This window comes from Mytilus trossulus, chromosome 4 (genome assembly GCF_036588685.1).
Source record: "Mytilus trossulus isolate FHL-02 chromosome 4, PNRI_Mtr1.1.1.hap1, whole genome shotgun sequence".
Classification (NCBI taxonomy): Eukaryota; Metazoa; Mollusca; class Bivalvia; order Mytilida; family Mytilidae; genus Mytilus; species Mytilus trossulus.
The window spans coordinates 37,665,494-37,682,292 of record NC_086376.1 but is presented as its reverse complement, the minus strand read 5'-3'; the positions used below and the strand labels follow the sequence as shown (position 1 = coordinate 37,682,292).

The 16,799-nt window shown below is 31.2% G+C and overlaps 1 protein-coding gene across 2 annotated transcripts in view; it reads right to left on the bottom strand.

Moving 5' to 3' along the window:
• LOC134715244 (prominin-1-A-like) overlaps positions 1-16,799 on the bottom strand; it is a 35,985-nt gene that overhangs the window by 891 nt on the left and 18,295 nt on the right. Inside the window, exons 16-27 of one of the 2 annotated variants that reach the window (XM_063577296.1) lie at positions 16,639-16,723; positions 15,507-15,659; positions 13,542-13,628; positions 12,060-12,134; positions 11,251-11,304; positions 10,372-10,452; positions 9,503-9,571; positions 7,943-8,032; positions 5,956-6,071; positions 5,581-5,601; positions 3,569-3,589; positions 742-774 (exon numbers count right to left, since the gene is read on the bottom strand). In XM_063577296.1, coding sequence (XP_063433366.1) covers positions 742-774; positions 3,569-3,589; positions 5,581-5,601; positions 5,956-6,071; positions 7,943-8,032; positions 9,503-9,571; positions 10,372-10,452; positions 11,251-11,304; positions 12,060-12,134; positions 13,542-13,628; positions 15,507-15,659; positions 16,639-16,723 — 885 coding nt within the window. The remainder of the gene's footprint in view (positions 1-741; positions 775-3,568; positions 3,590-5,580; positions 5,602-5,955; positions 6,072-7,942; positions 8,033-9,502; positions 9,572-10,371; positions 10,453-11,250; positions 11,305-12,059; positions 12,135-13,541; positions 13,629-15,506; positions 15,660-16,638; positions 16,724-16,799) is intronic. The other variant, XM_063577297.1, reaches the window with a different exon arrangement.

Here is a 16,799-nt window from a genome sequence, read left to right as displayed (position 1 = left end):
TGCTGGTAATTATTCTGATAAATTTCTATCTATTTTGTGTAGTTTTTGCTGAAATCACAAAAGAGGGTACACAACTCCGTATTTAATGGTAATCACTTCTTTAAAGAGTGACAGTTAACTAACTATATCGGCAAATTTTGACTTAATTCTAGATATTGACTTGCTGATGTTTGTGATTTAAAGTCTCTGCTCGATAATGGTATTTTTCGTCTCGTATGACAAAATGCCAAGCAAATTGGGAACATCGTCATTAAAGGGTACGTAACATAAATTATTTGCAAACCATCGTGTTTTTGTACGGGTAGAGTGCCGTGGATATACGTATAAAATTAACATTACTAATGTTCGTTATCTTGCGAGCAGTTTAAATATAAAACATCACAAATCCACCAAATAAAATATTTTGTAAATTGTAATTAAACAAAGGTTTTCAAAATATGTTGGAAGTATGTAAATGTATGTTATATATAAACTGACAATGTTTCCAGTATTAGTATACTTATTACATATTTTTTTATAACTACAGAAAGCTCACCACCAACAAAGGAATAACATCAACTAAAGAATTAGGATAAAGGAAGAAAGCATAATTTGATTAAAAGACTGAAAATGTTAATTTGAAATATAGAGGTACATCAGATAGGCACAGGATTGTACAAATAATTAACGCATGCAAGTATAATAACCAATATTCACAAGACCTACACCACTACATATTATTGTATATAAAATCATTCTTACCGACGTGGAGAACGTACTCGAGGTTGTCTAGAACTGAACGATAAAAACAACAATGAAATAGAAGTTATTTATTCATAGACTATTATAAGACTGTATCATAACTATGGACCATGTTAGCGTTCATGTGTTAATGTTTCTTGAGCAAAACGTCTAACAGCAATTTTAGCTAGCGTTTTGTAGAAACGAACACATTTTACTCTGATTTCTAAATTATGTGAAATTTCCTTATTTTTTAGTGGTTCCTCACCTGTTGCATTATGAAGGAATTTTACGGCGTGTCCTAGTTATTAGATGTTATATAGATATAGGAAGATGTGGTGTGAGTGCCAATGAGACAACTCTCCATCCAAATAACAATTTAAAAATTAAACCATTATAGGTTAAAGTACGGCCTTCAACACGGAGCCTTGGCTCACACCGAACAATAAGCTATAAAGGGCCCCAAAATTACTAGTGTAAAACCATTCAAACGGGAAAACCAACGGTCTAATCTATATAAACAAAACGAGAAACGAGAAACACGTATATATTACATAAACAAACGACAACTACTGTACATCAGATTCCTGACTTAGGACAGGTGCAAACATTTGCAGCGGGATTAAACGTTTTAATGGGCCCAAACCTTCTCCCTTTTTCTGAAACAATAGCATAACATCACAACATATAAAAACATACGATAAAATATCAATTAGCAGACTTAACTCAATCAAAAAACGTATGATTACACAAAGAACGAATAAATATGATCTGCGATATCTGAATACAAATGCACAGTTAATTAAATGTTAGAGACAAACAGTCATGACCAAAAGGCTATCAAACAAATTCAAACACACTGAGAAATATTTAACCAATCAATGTTCACTTTAGAAAAAAACCGGTTTTTTATAATCTTGAAGTTTATACAAATGTTGTAAGAATAAGTGAAAAATTGAAGATATTACAAATAATCAAAGCTGGTATACAGCCAAGATCCATATAAATAAAAAATGACAAAAAAGCATTATAAACAGTATCAACAGGTCGAATTAACAAGAAAATACGATTTGAGAGTACTCGCAGTTACTGACAGCTAGTTAAAAGCCAAAACCAATTAATAGTAAAAAATCATGCATCAGAGACTAAAATCGACTAAAACACATCACAGGGATTTAGTATTTTAACGTCATTAATAGTCAAAGAAGACATGACTTGTGCAATGCCAAAAATAAATGTATCGACAGGTAGTAGTATAGTGAAGAGCGACTTCTATAGAAATAAAAGTTAACGTGGCTGTGTCCCCTATACATCTCGCCTCAAAAGATAATGAAATTTAGTTATGTTTTAATTTGCTAATGACAAAATCAATATTAGTGCCAATGTGAACTATATTCAGAGATCTAATTACAATATTGGTACGATAACCCTTACTTATAAGTTTGTTTAAAGGTTCGATGAGTTTACAAGGATCACATAGTGATTTCCTCGCTTTAAGTACAATATTACCATAAAATTTAGGATGAGAAATACCATTTTTAATAAGCTTTCTACAGGTATAGCCAAATTTACTAATCAAATCTTTGTATCTATGAAAGAATTTAGTAAAAGTTTTAAGTAATTTATGGTATCGAAATCCCTGACACAACAATTTACCAGTGATGCATTGATTACGTTCGTTAAAATCTATGACATCAGAACACACACGGGCAAACCGAACGAGTTGCGATATATAAACACCGTATGATGGAGCCAAAGGCACATCGCCGTCTAAAAAAGGAAAATTAACAATAGGAAATGAAAAATCGTCTCTTTTGTCGTAAATTTTAGTGTGAAGTTTCCCGTTTGAAATTGAAATGTCTAAATCTAGAAAAGGACAACTGCTGCTGTTTATGTTAGATTTAGTTAAAGTAAGTTCGTTTGGGTAAATTTCTTTAGTATATTTAGAGAACTCTGGATTATTCAACGAAAAAATATCATCCAGATAACGGTAGGTATTTTTGAATGTATCAACCAAATGTAACAATGATGGGTCTTTACTGAGTTTGGTCATAAACTGAGATTCATAGCAATATAGAAATAAATCTGCTATTAAAGGGGCACAGTTGGTGCCCATAGGAATACCTACTACCTGACGATACACTTTATCGTCGAAACGTACATAAATGTTATCAAGCAGAAAGTTTAAAGCTTCAATCATATCCTCACATTTCCAGTAAGTGTATCTAGCATACTTTCCTTTTTCGTTACAGAAAAAGGCCTTAAACGAGTTACAGCAAATAAAATTACAATGAGATTTTTCGAAAGACCATTTTATCAAATACAAAAACTTTTTCTTTATAAGATTGTGTGGAAGTGTAGTGTACAGAGTAGAAAAATCATAACTGTCAACAGAATTGTAAGGACCATTGAAAGCATGTATTTTATCTAAAACCTCTAAAGAATTTTTAACACTCCAAAAATAATTAATACCATTATTTTCATAAGCTTTATTACAAAAGTTAATAACCAGTTCTTTGATAGTAGTAAGGGAGGTTGTTAGAAGCACTGATAGATTAGTAGTAGAACACTTACTCGAAGCGGAGATGAAACGGAATTTAAATGGTTTTTTGTGTAATTTCGGTAACCAGTACATGGTAGGGACTTTCAAATTTTTTCAAATGTTTGTTATTTTTGTAATTAAAGGGGGATATTTTAGAGCATTATTTTCATGAGTTTTATTTTAGTATTAAAGAATATCGTGTTCTTTTATCTGATAACCATTTGCTGAGAATTTATACACTTTTTACATGGGAAATTTTCAAAGACACAATTATATTTGACATATTTAACATTTTTATAAACCTACCCATTATGATAACCATGGTAGCTGAAAAAGATGAAAAGATAACTTTAACTTTAAATTGATAATTCTATTGCATATCTTCATACAATGGCACACTATGATTGCGTTATGTACAAAATAGAAAGATGCTATTTCCGTCTTTCATTTAAGTGGTTGGGTACGTACTCGTATATGTAACTAGTTGCATGTATATGTACGATCGAATTGTACTCGTTATGTTTAAAGAGACAAATTAATGTTAAATTTTGTACATTTAAAATTATGCTGGTTGTTACCTTTTATATTTTGAACATTTATAAAATTAACTTCAGAGGCAAATTGATCTTTGTCCGTTTTTTCATCATTATTTCAAGTTCCAAAAAGCGTTATTGTTTTCCAATTTATTTGACTGGTTTAGAACTAAAGAACTGTATTTAGAATTAAAGAAATGACTGAGTTGGTACCTTTGATGTGCTGGTTTAGGTTGTATTATATATTCATTTTTTTTTGTAGTAAGTCACCACTACGGTGTTATCATGTATATATATTATACAAATATAGCCTTTGCATGAGGTCGATACAAGGATATATTGACCTGAAAGAAGAATATTGACTGAGGACGAAGTCCGAGGTCGATATACTTCTTTGGGTCGATATATCCTGTATTGACCTCATACAAAGGCTGTATTTGTTATATTATTAATTTCTGACCATATTTGTATCAAAATCGTCATTTAGGTTTGTTGGAATTTTAAAGATATTACATTGTCTCCTTGCCAATAAAAACATATTAATTGCTATTTCATTTACTTTTTTTTTTTTTCATCTTATGTATTTGAAGATTTCTTTCGTCAAATTATCAATCATACAAAGGCTATATTTGTTATATTATTAATTTCCGACCATATTTGTATCAAAATCGTCATTTAGGTTTGTTGGAATTTTATAAATATTACATCTATTTGTCTCCTTGACAATAACAACATATTACTTGTTATTTATTAATAATTTACTTTTTTTTTGACATCTTATGTATTTGAAGATTTTTTCCGTCAAATTATTGATCACAGATATCATGTGTTTCAAAACGTTAAACAATATCCTGAAATTCATTACATGACGTCACAAAGTATATCGGTTTTTAGATATTCTAAAAATAACCGTGCGATATGCATTTTGCCGGTCAATATGCTTTTTGCTATACGCCGTTTTCTCTCTACCTTCGAAAATATAGTTTAACATGTGACTATGCCTAAACGAATCGAATTTATTAAATAATACGAATTAATAATGTTATATTATATTGTATTTTTTTTTTTTATATAAATTTACTGTTTGTAAAAGAATGAATTATTCTAAATAATAATGATGTTTTGATTTCAGGCACAAAATCTTAGCCGTATTAGGCACTATTTTTTGAAACTTTTGGTCCTCAATGCTCCTTTTTTTTTTATCAAAGCGTCACTGGTTAGTCCTGTGTGGACGAAAAGCGAGTCCAAATTATTAAATTATAAACCTGTTTCCCTTTGATAGCTTTTATTCGTGTGTTTCCCTGTCCTATATACTCTCCCATTTATTTGTATTGTAGTCCTGTTTTTTTTTGTCATTTTAATTTTGTATTTCACTTTACCATAAAAGGGAGAGGTTTGGTTGGCCACAAGGCCAGATTCAACCCACCATTGTTTTCTTAAAATGTCCTGTACCAAGTTAGGAAAATGTCCACTGTTATACTACAGTTCGTTATTGTGCGTGTTACATTTTAGTGCTGTGTTTTTGTTGTGTCGTAGTTCCACTCTTATGTTTATGTGTTTCCCTCGGTTTTGGTTTGTAACCCGTACTTTTTTTTCTCAATCGGTTTATGAATTTCGAACTGCTGTATACGACAGTTACCTTTATTTTACATATATGATATTTTTTCTCAGTTAAGAACAAGCTGGATTGCCTGCCCCTTTCAAATTGCTCCGATACACAACATGTTTTCTATTTTCAGAATATAGCAACGTTTTAACAAATTTGATTGGTTATCGTTAACTTACCCATCATCTTCATCGTCATCACTACAAAAAAAAACATTGAACATGAGAAACACGTGAGTAATCAAGTATATTTATAAATATCAACAATGTCCAAATTTTATTATAATAATCAAAATAAAAAACTTTTAAATTTTATTTCAGAATGTATTCTAAGTGATTGCATATAAAATTTTCAATTATCAAACTATTCTCTCTTCCTTTCTTTAATGATTAAAATATTCTTTTGAATGTTGTTTACATTAGATAGGTTGTCTACGATGGCTCACAGAATGCAATCAATGTACTCGTATTAATATTTTTTATATAAATGTGTAATTTTTACATTGATTGCGATAGTTATCCTAAATATTCTTCAATAAAATAACACTTAATTACCCATCGTCATCTTCGTCCTCACTTAACTTTCTGTAATACTTTGATAATTTGACTCCAACAATTATAACAGGTGTAAAGAAAAATAATCCCCAGCCAATAGCAAACCAGAAAGTATTCTGTAATAAAATGTAAGAAAACATGTTATATGGAGTAATCAGTATCAAATTATGATAAACATTGCACGACCTCACAAAAACAAAGTATCTTGTAAGTGCTTAGATATATTAGCTATTTGTATACATTTGTTGGGGTTTTTTTTGGAAAAAAACACCACCCCACATCATTTATGGATTTGGCAATACTATTCAAATCAGCCAAAATAAATCACTATGATTGGTAAATTTTGGTGTTTTTGAGGGTCGAATAGTTTCTTCAAGAGGTCTTTATTAGTCTTATTAAAAAGAAGATGTAGTATAATTGCCAATGAGACAACTGTCAACAAGAGACCAAAATGACACATACATTTACAACTATAGGTCACCGTATGGCCTTCAATAATGAGCAAACACCATACCGCATAGTCAGCTATAAAAGGCCTCGATAAGACAATGTAAAAAAATGCAAACGAGAAAACTAACGTGGCCTTATTTATATAAAAAAAAATGAACGGAAAACAAATATGTAACACATAAACAAACGACAATCACTGAATTACAGGCTCCTGACTTGGGACAGGTACATACATAAATAAAGTGGCGGGTTGAACATGTTAGCGGATCCAAACCCTCTCCATATCCTTGGACAGTGGTATATCAGTACAACATAAGAACGAATTATAAAAATCAGTTGAAAATGCTTAATAACACTAATGGTACCAGTTTTCCTGTACCAGATGCGCATTTCGACAATACATGTCTCTTCAGTGATGCTCGTGGACAAAATATTTGAAATCCAAAGCTTATATAAAAGATGAAGAGCTATAACCCAAAAGGTCTAGCAAGTATAGCAAAATCCGTGAAAGGAATCAGAGCTTTGCATGAGAGAGATATATTCATTAATTTATAACAATTTCTAACATTTTGTAACAGCAAATTTCAATAAAACAAAAAATATGTAATTTCATGCCGGCTATTGGGCTGGTGATACCCTCGGGAACTAACAGTCCACCAGCAGAGGCATCGACCCAGTGTTAGTAATAACATTAACGGTACCAATTTTCCTGCACCTGACGCGCATTTCGACAATATATGTCTCTTCAGTGATGCTCATGGACAAAATATTTGAGCTCCAAAGTTTATATAAAAGATGAAGAGCTGTAATCCAAGTCACAAAGTATAGCAAAATCCATGAAAGGAATCAGAGCTTTCATGACGAAGATACATTCCTTAATTTATAATAATTTATAACATTTTGTAACAGCAAATTATAATAACACAAAAAAAAACGTATTTTTATGCCAGTACCGAAGTACTGGCTACTGGGCTAGTGATACCCTCAAGAACTAACAGTCCACCAGCAGAGGCATCGACCCAGTGGTAGTAATAACTCATCAGATGGACAAAAATACAAGTGGATTGTATGTTTGTTTTTAATTTAGTTCATTTATATATTTCAGAGTTAAGTATGACGTCCATTATCACTTATCTAGTAAACATTTTTTGTTTAGGGACCAGCTGGAGCACTACTCCGGGTGTGGGATTTTCTTGCTTTATTGAAGACCCATTGGTGGCCTTCGGCTGTTTCCCGCTCTTTGGTCGGGTTGTTGTCTCTTTAATACATTAATACATTTACCCAATTTCTATACTCAATTTTATTTGTTTTTGGTAAAGATAAAACACTGTCGCTTCTCCTTTTAAATTCTGGATTTGGCAATACTACATGTCAACCAAAATCATACACTATGATTTGTAAATTTTGACGAGGGTCGAATATTGTCGAATATATGTCTTTTTTTGTCTGCATCTTTTAGTTAACATTTCACATATCTGTCTAACCATTATCTATTTTTTGTCATCATTTAGGGAAAAAAACATCATTTCAGTCTTACCAACGCATCTAACGTATAACTGCAAAATGTAGTCGTAAATGAGTCATATAGATTCCAAATAGGTAGACAGGCTGCTAGCTTATTAAAAATCTGCAAAAAACAAAGTACAGATTTAATCTTATTGAAATGAAGAAAATACTTGAAAATACTTGAATATAATTTTCAATTTTACAAACAATCACTTCACTACTGTAATCAATTAATCCACTCATATTTGCGTTGGACTTCAATAATCCAGATTTGTGATTAGTAAACATTGGTGAAGTGTCGATATGAACGCAACACGATCACAAGATATACTTAGAAGCGACTATTTTAAAGCCCACAGCAGAAAACTGAATGACAATTTGTACAATATAATTTAGGAGATAACTGTATTGTATTTTAAGCTTGGCCTTCGTAAAACGTAGATTTTACTGTCGCAAATTGAGTTTACCTAGCGACGCGGAGCGGAGATAGGTAAACGGATATTTGCGACAGTAAAATCAAGTTTTACGATAGCAAAGCTTAAAATACAATACAGTTATATCCATTCTAATGCCAAATATTAAATTAAATTTCATTTAATAAATATTTTGGCTTAAAAATGCCATAAATGAAAAAGTCCGCGAAACTGTTGCATCGTCTTTAGCATCTAAACAATGTGACGTCATATGTATACTCTGGATGTCAAACATGAATACTAAACGTATTTTTACTTTTCGTACGCTTCAGAATGGTTTCAATATAGACAAAAAGAAGATTTTGAGGCTCAGAATGTGACTATCTTGTTTATTTTTTGAGAAATTACGAGGAAATTACATACCCAAAAAATATCGGAATTCAAAATGGTGGCTTTCTTAGTTACGGACTGGTAGAACGTGGAATCTAAACCCTCAAAATATTTGTCAATGTCCAATGAAAATTGTCGTTACAAACTTATTGCATTAGAATAAGAGATAACTGTATTGTATTTTAAGCTTTAAGGACGTCCATCGGTAGTTTTACTGTCTCAAATTTAGTTTACCTGGCGACGCGGAGCGGAGACAGGTAAACAGGTATTTGCGACAGTTAAACTACCGATGGACGTCCGCAAAGCTTCAAATACAATACAGTTATCTCTATTCTAATGCAAAACAAGTTCATAATTAAATTTCAATCATTATTTTAGTGTAAAATCTTCATTAAAGAAAATTCCGCGAAAAGATGTTATCTTCTTTGGTCCCTACACTAGGTGACGTCATATGTATGCTACCGGCGTCAAACATAAACACCGGGCGTTTTCGGGCTTCTGTGCCGCTTCAAAATGTAATAAAATTTGATAAAAAGAAGATTTTTAGGCGCAACAAGTGAGTGTTTTGTTTATTATTGTAGAAATAACATGTCAATACATTCCGAAATTCAAAATGTCGGCTTCCTTAGTTACAGACAAGGAGATAGAGAATTTTACGCTTGCTGTCATCCAATCAGAACAATTGTTACAAAATAATTGCATTAGAATAATTATTTTAAATACAATTTTTTTAATTACGGACCCACCTATCAAATGTATAATGTATATAGTAGATAAATAAATCTTACCAAATCTCTTACTTCCACGATATACGAATCAATGTATGCTAGTATCTGGTTTTTAAAGTCTATGGCAGCCTGAAAATATAAGTTTATAAAAGAGAATTGAAAAATATCAAAGGGAGATTCAAACCCATTAGTCGGAAATAGACTGCAAACACCATGGATAAAAAAAGAAAAAAAGAAAATTCAATCAATAGTACAGGATAAACCACATATTAAAGGCTAAGCAATTAGAACCCAATCACATACAAGGGAGTGATTTCAGATGGGAGGGTAAAATTATCCTGCTTAACATGTAATATCCATCGTGATTCTGATAAAATTACTATGAACTTATCTTTTGTTGGCTTGTTTCGGTTTTATTGACTTTTTTCATACTTTTTAATTCGTTTTCGAATTTTTACATAGATTTTTTGTTCGCGACATATTGATCTGTTTTAGAAACTACAATAGTAACAGTTGTTTTGTATTCCGTCCTGTCACTGAAATTGACGGAATTTAAAGAATCATCTTACTCAGTAAATTAACATGTGTACAAGGGAACAAGGCATGCATGTTTTAAAATTCTGATGTCAAATTCATACAAACGATATCCGAGTGGTAAAAATATAAAGGCAAATGCAGTTAGTGATTCTTTTAACGACCGAAAATCAGAATAACGTTAAAAAATTTGCCTAAAATGCACTCGCAATATTTAAATTTGACATATTGCTAATCTTTCCTGATTCAGTATTTGATGAAATGACAATCGTGACGATACTTATTTCACATGTATGGTGGATTACATTGTTGCTGTTTTTCTGACACGAAGCTGTTTTAATAGTTATCCTGTTGGACCATTTCTTACTCGGAACTGTAAATGTGTTGTGCCTTACCTGAAGTATAACGCTTGCCATGTTGTTTTGAATTTCGTTATCTGCAGCTCTGGCTGTGGAAAGAGTATTGTTGATTTTAGCCTGAAATTTTTCAAATTATTTTTAATGAGATACTCTTCACGTAAACTTTCCAGACTAAAAATACTCTAAGCATAAATATTAATAATTTATCCATAATTCCATCTATTGCTGTTGAAAAAAAATATTTGCAGGCTAACATATAGCTTGTATATTTTGTGCATTAAAACTGATACACTTCAGATAGTTTGATCATTATTTCTTTTATTATATATTTGGTGTCTATTATTGTTCACGCTGGTTTAATTTTGTCCTCCCTATATATGCAGATTTTTTAGCACTTTACAGGTAGAAATAAGTCAAACTAGTGAGAAAAAAAAACCACTTTTCATTTTAAAAGATGCAAATTGTCGCCATTCCTATTAGAACTAATTGTGAACCTATCCTCACCGACTTTTCACTTATTTTCATATAAATCGGAGTTCCTTCAGAATCCAGGTCATTTTATTTCACTTGCAGATAAATGTTCTATTGATATATCCCTCGTGGCGCTGTATTTATTACTGTTCAATGAATTTTCGGACTTTTCAGACTTATCACTATGAAGCTAATGTTTAAAGAAAATAGCATTTTTTTAACCGTCTAGATTTATATTAAGCCGATCTAAATTGTCCAGTCGTATTCAAAATTTTCTAATTTTCATCCAGGTCGACCTGATTTGAAGTGCCTAGAATTTTTATTTATGATTTTTTTTCTCGACCTCTTGAAGGATTAAATAGTTGCCTTGATTTTTTTAAAAGCAGGCAAAAACCATAAATCATAAATTTTATATTGATTTTTTATTAATAATATTTAACCTACCATTATGCCACTTATTGCGCTTTCTAACGACGAAATTGATGTTTGCAGGTTACTCTGTAAAAAGAAACATTACTAAAAATATAGAAATTTCTTAAAATGTGATATTTCGGTCGTCTCCAATGCTTACTTTTTTGTGTCTCGAGTTGATCGGTACTCTTAATCTAGATAAGTAATAACCATTGACAAAATTTGCCTTTCACGCAATTAACTATATATAGAGTTGAAACTTATGAAAGCAAAGCCGGCCTTTGACTTATTTGTTGAAATTCTTTATGAGCTAATGCTCATATACTTGACTCTTTAAACTTTATTTTTACACACGTACCTGGAAGAGATGAATTATTATGCAGATCATATTCTGACTAAAGTATCCTACTTTTAAGATATGAATTACTAATGGGCATAGGAAAAGAATAATATTCCAGGAATTTAGTATATATTTAAATAAACAGGAAATAGCACGTATGCACTGCAATTGCACATGTTTGTAGAGAAATCGAGAAATAGAAAAACAAGAAAATAATAATTTCAACACAAATTCAAGAGGGGAACTCATACACGCCTATAGAATTAAACACTAGCAACCTAAGGAATACTAAAAACAACTACAAATAATTTTGAATGTATAACAATGAGAACGGTATAAAAAAATTGAACTTCTCCTCTCTTTGATCCTGTCATACATCTTAAAGAAAACACATAAAAATGAAGAAACGTTTGATAGTAATTAATGGTAAACAAAATGTGAGTCTCGCTGCATATTTATTTAACAATATGTGGGACTGAATGAGTGTGTATTTAAACAATACCTGAGCTGTTGTAACAGCTGGAATTGTGACATCTCTTATTGTCTCAGCATCACTGATGTGTGTAGCCCATCTGGACTAAAAAGAAAATAGGTATAAATACACACAACAAGACACTAACGATAAGAAACGTATAATATATAAGTTTGATTTTTTTTCTACAATAATGTCTCTGTGCTTAATCGCTTTGTGATGGGAGAACTTGTGCATGCATATCAATCCACATTAGAAGTTGGATAACTAGATGCCCTGCATGAAACTTCTGCTTAAAGTTTTTCCCTGGTTTGTTATATTTTAATGTTAATGTATTATGAATAGTCATCTTTGTTTAATATTTGCAATATCAAAGGTAAGAGTCTTTAACTTTACAGTATTCTATATCTCTGCAAAGATTTTACACTAGTTACAACATTTTTCCGTTGACATTTATTTGTTTTAACTTAAAACTAAAACTCGATGAACGACGGTGTTTCTGTTGTTTTTTGTGTTACTAGTATTTATGTGTATGAGTCGTACTGATCTAATGAGAAAAAGTCATTGGCAACTGATTTTTATAGTTTCTTCTTATGTTTTGATGTTACACGACTGTCTTATATTCGTTAAAGAGTTATATTCTCAGAATCCCGTTTTACCCCGCCACATTCTGTATGTGCGTGTCGTTGGTTAAATTCTGTCATATTTACTATTCATGTATTATTATATACAGTATAAATTAGATTGTTATTTTTCTCGTTTGAATTGATTCACATCGTTTGAGTCGTTGCCTTTTGTGGTAGGTTTTACGGTATGAGTTATTAAAACTGTTAAAAACTGTACGCTGACCTATAATTGCTCATATTTTCGTTATTTGAACTCTAGTGTTTAGTTGCCTCATTGACAATCATGCCACACATGCAACTTCTTTTTTATAATCGACTGCAGCATGTTTAATGTCTTACCATAGGACAGGGTCAAATCTATAAACCATCGTACAAGGTAAATAAGTATGTATGACATAATATGATAGATTGAAATGCAAACGTAATTATAAGGTTAAAATAATAAACTGTTATGTAGATTTTGTTTGTTCTCGCGATGAATGAAAGTAAAGAAATAATTGTGATTTCAATCACGTATCACTCATAATTACACTTACTGGCATGAAAATCCGGATTTTTTGTGTTTTTTTTGCTGTTACAAAATATCAGATATTATTATAAATTAAGGAATGTATCTCCCTCATGCAAAGCTCTGATTCCTTTCACGGATTTGGCTATACTTTTTGGACCTTTTGGATAAAAGCTCTTCATCTTTTTTATAAGCTTTGGATTTCAAATATTTTGGCCACGAGCATCACTGAAGAGACATGTATTGTCGAAATGCGCATCTGGTGCAAGAAAATTGGTACCGTCAATTGTATAACGATTATTTGATAACTGTGAATTATAAATCTAAAGGAACTAGTGTACTATATGTTTTGATTATATTAAATATGAATAATCTTACATCACTTGTTCCCGTACATTGGTTTTTAATTGATGTCATCGAAGATATCAAAGTATTGATATCAAACGTTACGAGATTCTGCGCAAGCTGCAAAAGGAAACAAAATCTTATTAGATACGAAAACAAGAGCTATGATAGATTGCATATGCTTATGTTTTAAACAGTATTAACTAATTATTGAAAATTCAGTAATTCATTTTAAAAAAATTAACAATGAATAAGAAAACTTCGTTGATACTTAACTCATCAATGTTTCAAACTTTTGAATATCTAAGAATATTTTTGTTTAGTCTCATTTTGCAACGATATTACAGTTGTGCTTTTATTTATATAAAATTTTATTTGTCATAGATACTGATTCTGCCATATAACGGCCATAATACTAAAGATAATTTTAATGCTCTTATTGTGGTACTCATCGCCCCGAAATGTCTGAATATATTTGGTTTCGTCCTTAAAAATCTTAAAAAGCATTAAAACTGACAATGACGAAACAATCCCAGACTTACACAGTTTAGAAACTGTAAAATGTTTATTTTATTTATTACAAAAATCTGTTGAAAACTATTGGTGATATTTTTGTTCCGTAGAAGGTCTATCTAGATAGGGGTATAACTGCATGATTTGGTAATGCATTTGTAATATTCTGATCAGAAAATGAATTTAAACACAGTGAAACAGAAGTAAAAATATGTGCTACTGTAATAATATCAATATGTTAACCAAAAGTGTTGCCACGATCTCTCTAATATTTATTAACGTTATTCCCGTTATTTTATGTCTGCCTTTTAATCATATCCTGACAGTTGGATTAAAAGAGGTGAATAGTGAACTTTAGTCTTCCGGATAAATTAAACAACCTTAGTGGGCGCGCTCACATACCCAACGTCCACACATTGCCATTGGAGAAATTAAATTAAAGAACCTTAGTGAGCACGCTCACGTACCCTACGTCACCACATTGTCATTGGAGAAATTAAATAAGTGTAAGAAAAGAAAATATATAAGAAAAAATATTGAATAATAATTTCCTGTCAATATGCACATCTACATAGTATTTCTTTATTATCTACAAAACTTCATCAAATTCTGTTGTGTGGTTTCAGGGGAGTTGAAATGACAAACTGTTGCAGAAGTACATTAAAGTCAATAAATTCAAAGGGGCGTAACTCTTCTGAAACCACACAACAGAATTTCATAAAACCTTTTTAGATGATAAGGACATTCTATCTAGATGTGCATATCGATAGTAAATTACAATTCGAATTTTTTTCTAGGAGTTACAGGCCTTTGAAATTATTTAATTTAATGTACTACTATGTATAATAAGTGTAAGAAAAGAAAATTGTATAAGAAAAAAAATGTATCGTAATTTCCTGTCAATATTCACATCTACATAGTATGTTCTTATCATCTACAAAGTTTCATGAAATTCTGTTGTGTGGTTTCATAGGAGTTGCAATGACAAACTGTCGCAGTAGTACATTAAAGTAAATAAGTTCAAAAGGGCGCAACTCCTTGAAAAAAATTAATCGTAATTTCCTGTCGCTATGTACATCTACATATTATGTCCTTATTATCCAAAAATGTTTCATGAAATTCCGCTGTATGGTGCCAGAGAAGTTGGGATGACAAACAGTTGCAGTATAAGTTTAAAGGGACGTAACTCCTAGAAAAAATATTGAATCGTAATTGTTGATATGCACATCTACATAAAATGTCCTTAAAAGGTTTCATGAAATTCTGTTGTGTGGTTTGAGAGGAGTTACGATGACAAGAAACAGGACTGGCGGACGGACCGACGGACTGACGATCGGACGAGTCAAAAGCATTATACCCTCCGCAACTTTGTTGCGCGGGGTATAAACATATAATATCGTAAAAAACATTGATCAATAGTGTAGATAAGATATCAACACCCTGACATGTAAAGCATTCTCTTTTTAATAGTTAAATAAAACCTACTGAAGTATTGATGGCAGCAAAATCAATTCCGTCGATGCCAGAGTTTGAAAAGTCATTCAAACTTGACTCCATATCTGGTGTTAACACTTGAAAACTACTAATGTCCACTGAACTACTAATACCATTTATGTCTGAATCAATACTGGTGAGGTACTGAAATTAAACAAGATATACCATCCAATTATAATACATTTTGTGCAACTGGTATTGCAATGATAATGCATCATTGCAATGCAATATTGACATCAGATATTAATAATAAATATCAAATAACAATTGGTTTAACAGTTAATGGCTCATTCAGGTTCATCACGCATTTTTTCAAGTAACATAATGTCTCTATTCTTTTTGCGTATGAAACCTTCAGTTATAGACACGTTTTAATAATTCTACAAAGTTATGTTGTTGCTGTCGTAAGTTGTGAGTATACAAAAATGTTATTATTTGATGAGGTTATTGTTCTGTCGTAAGAAGAGGTTTTGATAGATACAATCTTTTTGTTTTTTGTTGATAAAGTGATTCTCGTTGGGCAGACTAGTTAGCATAAGAAATAAATGGATCCACTAATCCTCTGTAATATGTAATCAGTAGAATTAACATAGTTGTGGAGTATAACATGTAAAGCAATAACTCTAATAGAAATCACACGGAAATACGACTTTCAGACATAAACATTAAAGTTATTGAGACCCCCCAGATTTGTATGAAAGAAGTGCTTTCAAACCATTCATTGTTCATTTTCTACTTGTCACTGATTACAAAACAATCTGACAAAATTGATTTGCTTATTCTCATTGTGTTCTGCGTTTAAAAATGGAAATAACACATTGTAATTTTCATTTGCGTTCGAAGCGCTTTCTGAGTTCTCCTTTATCAGGGACCTCCAATCCCAAATAATAAAAGCCAAAAATGTAGAAGTTGCTTTATGTATTATAATATGTTTGTTAGTTACATATATATATATATTAATAGTCATAGTGTTACTAAAGGCTGCTTGATATAATTTATAAAGAAACTTTATCATTTTGTGATTCGTTTTTCCTTCTACTGTCCAATGCTGCTGTTATTTTATTCCCTTGCCGTTAGTTGACAGCTTATAGGGGGGAATTATGTTATTCAATATCATATTTACCGTAGAATAGTTCAGATAATTGTCTATAGGAATAATTTGGTCAAGGCTCAAAATTGTGAAGGGTGCCTTGTTCATTCGACATCCTCTGAAATTGAATTATCTCAAGATTAAAAATATATGTTGAAATAAAAAATTTATATATTCTGATAATGAACTTAATA